Genomic DNA, 5,761 nt, shown 5'->3' on the forward strand with positions numbered 1-5,761 from the left:
TTCACCAAATCTTGAACTTCTTCATGGGGTTACACACTGACCTTCTATCTATGCTAATTACTTCTCATTGTTAACCTTCTCCTGAGTAATGGGATCCCTCAGGACTGGAAAGCTCCTGAAGTGATGCTGGGATCTATTTGGCTGTACCCTTTGGGACTCCTATAGCCCTGATACCTATGAGCCTCATTAATGCACCAATCAGACCTCTCCAGGGGAATTGTTGGGTTGCAGCATCTAATGGAGAGGAGTTAAAATAAGACCTTCTTACTGACCAGTATGTGGATCCTAAGGCTGCCCAAGGCAGGTGTACAGCATGGGTGTGGAGAAGGGGGTGAGTACTAGGTCTTGGATCCAGGTGGGAGATTAGGCAAGAGGCATGGATAACAAAAACAGGAGTCTAGAAAAGTGATTTCCACCTGATCACTGCCATTTAATAATCTGGTAAGTATTGCCTGTAGACGGTGCAGAGCAGCAGAGCCCAATGAAGAGAATCATTGGAGATGATAGATCTGAATTGTGTTCTGTATTAATAGACAACATTAGGTGTGCTATCATCTCTTAGGATAACTAACTAATTTCTTCTTCTTTGAGTCCTAATTTCTTCTCTAATAATCTAGACATTTGGGAGGAAGATTGTGGTGGATACAGTAACAGAAACAACAACTACTCTTTTTTTAAGCACATAAAAATTTAGGCATAATATTAAGCATCTTTACATTTATGATTTCAATTAATAATCTGCTCAATCTTTTGAGAATGTTCTTTATAACTGGCTTCTAGAATAAGTCAGACATCTTAAGTATATGTCACTTTCTCAAGGTTACTCTGTCAACTAGCCATGGAGGTCGGGTTTTATTTCCCATTCTTTTAGCCACTGTCCAATCTACCTATTTACTTTGGATGTAAAGTAAATTGGATCTCAGTAAGAGCTCAGAGTTTATAATGAATCTATCCCCCACCTGAAAGCATTTCAAGCATAACAGAATGAGACCATGGGAGAAAAGCACATTTGAGGAAGATATTACAAGAGCAGTGTATGTGTTCTTGCTTTTATTTCCCATTTGACTTTTTTTTTTTACTTAACTTCACCCAGTTCAACTAACAATTTGCAAAGAAGAAAAGTTTGGTTGTGCTGGGAGTGGATAATCTAAAAATTAGTCCTCAAGGAAGAGTAACATCAGCATTAATATTTTTCTCAATTCCCTTAAATTAAGTTCTATCTATGTCTTATCCAAATTGATAGCTACTAGCCTCTAAACTACCAGTGCAATGTCTTTCTAATTGCCTTTATGGAATATTATTTTTACATTATGTGTTAAAATAGTGCTATTTTGACAAATTAATAGCAATCATTTTAACTGCTGGCACAAATGGCTTCAATACTGATATTTTAGTACAGTATTTTTGAGCTTTCTATGGGGAAAAACACTAACAATTGGCAGTTGGTGGTAAGAACATGTGACTTGGAGATGAATCCTGATTCTGTTACCATCTTTTGTGTCTCTCACCTTGAATGGTTGTTTTTATGAAATGAGCATAATGACCTCACTGATCTCAGTGGGTCATGGTGATAATGTAATGAGAATACATTTATTAAGAAATTTTACAGAATAGCATTTTAATGACTACTTCCTGCTTTGAGTTCTGGAAAAGATGTCAGTAGACTGTTCCAGTTATTTAGGGACCAGATAATGGATTAAAGTTAAAATAGTCAGCTAAAAATATTAAAACATTAATTCAAAAGGACATATACATACTTGTTTATTGCACTTCTTAGTACAATAGCCAAAATATGAAAACCTAAGTAATCCATGAAGTAATCCATAAAAGAAAAAACAAACATAGGATGAACTCACTTGCTTGTAATATATAGAATAACTAGATGAGTTAATGTAATGAATGGGGGCCGGGTGGTGGCGCTAAAGGTAAGGTGTCTGCCTTGCCAGCACTAGCCTAGGACGGACCGCGGTTCGATCCCCCGGTGTCCCATATGGTCCCCCAAGCCAGGAGCGACTTCTGAGCGCATAGCCAGGAGTAACCCCTGAGCGTCAAATGGGTGTGGCCCAAAAACCAAAAAAAAAAAAAAAAAATGTAATGAATGGAATGGAATGGAAAGCATCGATCACCTTGACCACATTACTTAGGAAGGAGGACAGAGAAGGAGGGAAATGAAGGGGGGAAGAAAGATGAGAAAAGGAAGTTATGGGGCAATGAGGTTGAGGCTTCATGTGGTAGAGTGTTAGCTCTGTCCAAATTATAGACTCAACAACATTGAAAGCATGACATAAAAACTGAGACTCCTGACCTTCATAATGTGCCTAAGTGTTGAAAGCATGGCATGCAAACTGCACTCCTGAACTTTGTAATGTGCCTGCAAAAGTTTCAGGCAGGGGAAGGAGCTGGGAGGAAGATAATAGAGTAAGAGAAAACTGATAAAAGTTGACACTGGAGGTGAATTGGTATTGAAATATTATTAAACTGAACTACTAATAACTATGTAAATCGTGGTTCTTTAATTAAATAAAATTATTTTAAAAAAATACAAAAATGTTGTTATATATATGAACAGAATACTATGAGTGGTAATAAATAAAGTATGCAATTTGCTACATGGATATAACTAGAGTATCATGCTGGGTGAAGTCAGTTAGAAGGAAAGGAACAGAATGATCACCCTCATATGTGAAAAATAAAACTCCACAAGAGAGAGCAACAAGGCAAGAGAAAGTGAACTGATGGTCCACAGAATTGTGTGTATAACATGGATGGGGGTAAAGGGATGGGAGGAGCCTTTGGTACATTGGTGGAGACAACCAGGCACTCTGTTGGTGGGTGTGATGTTAGAAAGATGTGTTCTTAAAACTAACATCAATACTATTGTAAATCACAGAACCTCACTAAAAAAATATAGGGGCAAAAGGATTTGTCAGTTACCTGATCATTTGCTTTAAGGTTCTTTTCCAATCTCTTCTGTTGTATGGAGCTATTAGGCATCTAATTTTCCAGCTCATATAAAGAACACCCACCTTCACCCTTTCAACATTCCCATCTCCAATGCGTTCTTTATATGACTGAAACCCAACTACAATCATGTTTGTAATCAAGGTGTTTAAATAAAGATATAAAAAAAATCTTCCAGCTCACTGATTCTGTCCTCAGCTGCTGTTACTCTGTTAGAGAAGCTTTCCAGTGAAGCTTTCATTTTACCTGCCAAGTTTTTCAGTCCTGTTATTTCAGTTTGGAGTTTTCTCATTTCTATTTTCATATCCTCTTGATTCTTATTTGTGGTTTGTTCAGCTCAATCCATGCTTTCTTTGAATTATTTTAACATCCTTTATATTTCTTCTCTAAAATCCTTATCTGAGATCTTAAATAGGTAGTTGGCACTTCAGAGCTGCCTGCTTCATTCTCTATGCATCGTTTTAGCCTGCGTTGTTTCCCCCATTGTCGAGCTTGTAGTATGATGTTTTTTGCGTGTTGTGCTAGACGTTGACTAGCACCCGTGGAACAAAATGGAGTGGCCATGCTCCTCTGGCTCCACCCTTTCTGGGCAGGTCTTGGGCAGCAACAGTGTTGAAAAGCTTGCTGAGGGGATCCACACTTGATAGTTGCATGTTCTTCTCTCAGGCCTGCCAAGACTGAATCAAGAACGGAGTCTCAGTCACACAGAAGATGTTCCCAACAACAACCAAAACTCGGAGTAACTAATGGGAGGACTCCCTAGTAGTTTTTTTTTATAAAAGGCTCCCTGCCACACAGACATCTAATTTTCAGGTAAAAAAAATGCTGCCTTTTCTTTGAAAATTTCAGAGATATAGCTGGTTCCCCTGGACTTCAGTTCTTGAGTCTCTGACATGTTAATAACTAATTCTTTACAGTTGTAAACATTGCAAACACGAGTCAAATAGGAGGGATAAGGAATTGTGATTTTTAAGGAAAATATTCACTTAATGTTCTCCTTTCTCCTGAAAATGTATGGTGTGTGGCTTATCAAAGGTATGGAATAAAGAAGAGAAATAAAAGAGAAACATGTAGGATTTTCATTTTTTTATATTTACACAATAATTTGCAATACCTGTTCATCTTGAGATTAGAATGATATTTTGGGGGATTTTTTTGGAGATAATGTGCAGCTGTGCTCAGGGCTTAATCTTGGCATTGTGTCAGGGATCACCCTGGTGGGACTTAGGGGACTATATGGGGCTCTCAAGGATTAAACCCTACCCACTGTACTATCTCTCCAGCTCCTAGAAAAATTTGATTTTACAAACTGGTGATAACTTTGCATCTTTTTTAGTTAATACAAGCAGTATTTTACTTCCCTACCCTCCTCAATTTGGTGTTTGAGTCATGTGTGAGTGTTTATGTGTGTGTATATTCTTCAAAACATCATTTTTGCTGTTCAAAACATCATTACTTCTTCAATGGGGCCCTTGGAATTTAATCAGCAATAACTAGATAATTCAATAGTGGATTGTGAAAATGAATCTCTTAGCTTTATTATTTTATTCTAAGATGCCATTGGTTTATACATCTATTGATCTCACATGATATTCTCTCACAGGTACTGTAAAGGATTCAGGAATACATAGTTCATATCAGAAGGAAGGACATGCTTATTCGAGGATGGAAAAATCAGAGCTCTGTAACTGAATTTATCCTCCTGGGATTCTCCAGAAACCCCAGAACCAATTGGATCCTATTTTTTCTCTTCCTCTTTGTCTATTTGTTTACTGTCTTGGGCAATGGACTCATTGTAACCCTGATCAGAATAGATGTACGCCTCCACACACCCATGTACTTCTTCCTCAGCATCCTATCTCTGCTGGACCTCAGCTATGCCACCACCACTGTGCCCCAGATGTTGGTTATTCTCATAAGCAAAAACAAGACCATCTCCTTTGTTGGCTGTGTGGTCCAGATGTATATTTTTCTGACTTTGGGTATTACTGAGACCTGGATTTTTGCAGCCATGGCATATGACAGATATGTTGCCATCTGCTATCCACTCCACTATGGGGTGAAAATGGGTCAAACACTGTGTATACTCTTAGCAATCAGCTCTGCTCTTTGTGGTCTCATTTGTGCTCTTGTCTACACTGTCTTTGCCATGAAACTGCCCTACTGCGGCCCCAATGAAATCAACCACTTCTTTTGTGAAATTCCTGCTGTCTTGAAGTTGGCCTGTGCAGATACATCCCTCAATGACCAAGTGGACTTTATCTTGGGTTTCATCTTGCTCCTAATCCCATTATCACTCATTCTAGCTTCATATGTTCGCATCTTCATGGCTATTCTAAAGATTCGCTCTACACAAGGGCGAATTAAGGCTTTCTCTACCTGTGCTTCCCATATCACAGTGGTCACCATGTTCTGTATTCCATGCATGATTATGTACATGAGGCCTGGCTCTGAAGCCTCACCTGAGGATGACAAGAAGTTGGCCCTGTTTTACAATGTAATTTCTGCTTTTCTCAACCCTATAATCTATAGTCTCCGTAACAAGGATGTGAAGAGGGCTTTTCTCAAATTGATTGGAAAAAGTGAAGATACTCAATAGCCAATACTAAGATTGTCTGCAATGACTCTTGTCTCTGTATAAACCATTCTAACTTTCACTGAAGTTTTTGGGCTTACTTAGAATGCTAATATGAAAGTAAGAGCTTGGGGGAAAATTGCATTCATTTGGCCTCTGTATTAGGAAAGAATGCAAAGAGAACTGTGCCCATCACAGATCTATGACTTTGGAAGAGTCACCTAA

General features: G+C 38.4%; 1 protein-coding gene across 1 annotated transcript; it reads left to right on the top strand.

Annotated features, from left to right (window-relative positions):
• Positions 1-4,612: 4,612 nt before the first annotated feature.
• LOC126011212 (olfactory receptor 2A5-like) lies at positions 4,613-5,560 on the top strand. The gene has a single exon (XM_049774949.1). It carries the CDS (start codon positions 4,613-4,615, stop codon positions 5,558-5,560), a length of 948 nt encoding a protein of 315 aa, XP_049630906.1.
• The last annotated feature ends 201 nt before the right edge of the window (positions 5,561-5,761 follow it).

This window comes from Suncus etruscus, chromosome 6, assembly GCF_024139225.1.
Source record: "Suncus etruscus isolate mSunEtr1 chromosome 6, mSunEtr1.pri.cur, whole genome shotgun sequence".
Classification (NCBI taxonomy): Eukaryota; Metazoa; Chordata; class Mammalia; order Eulipotyphla; family Soricidae; genus Suncus; species Suncus etruscus.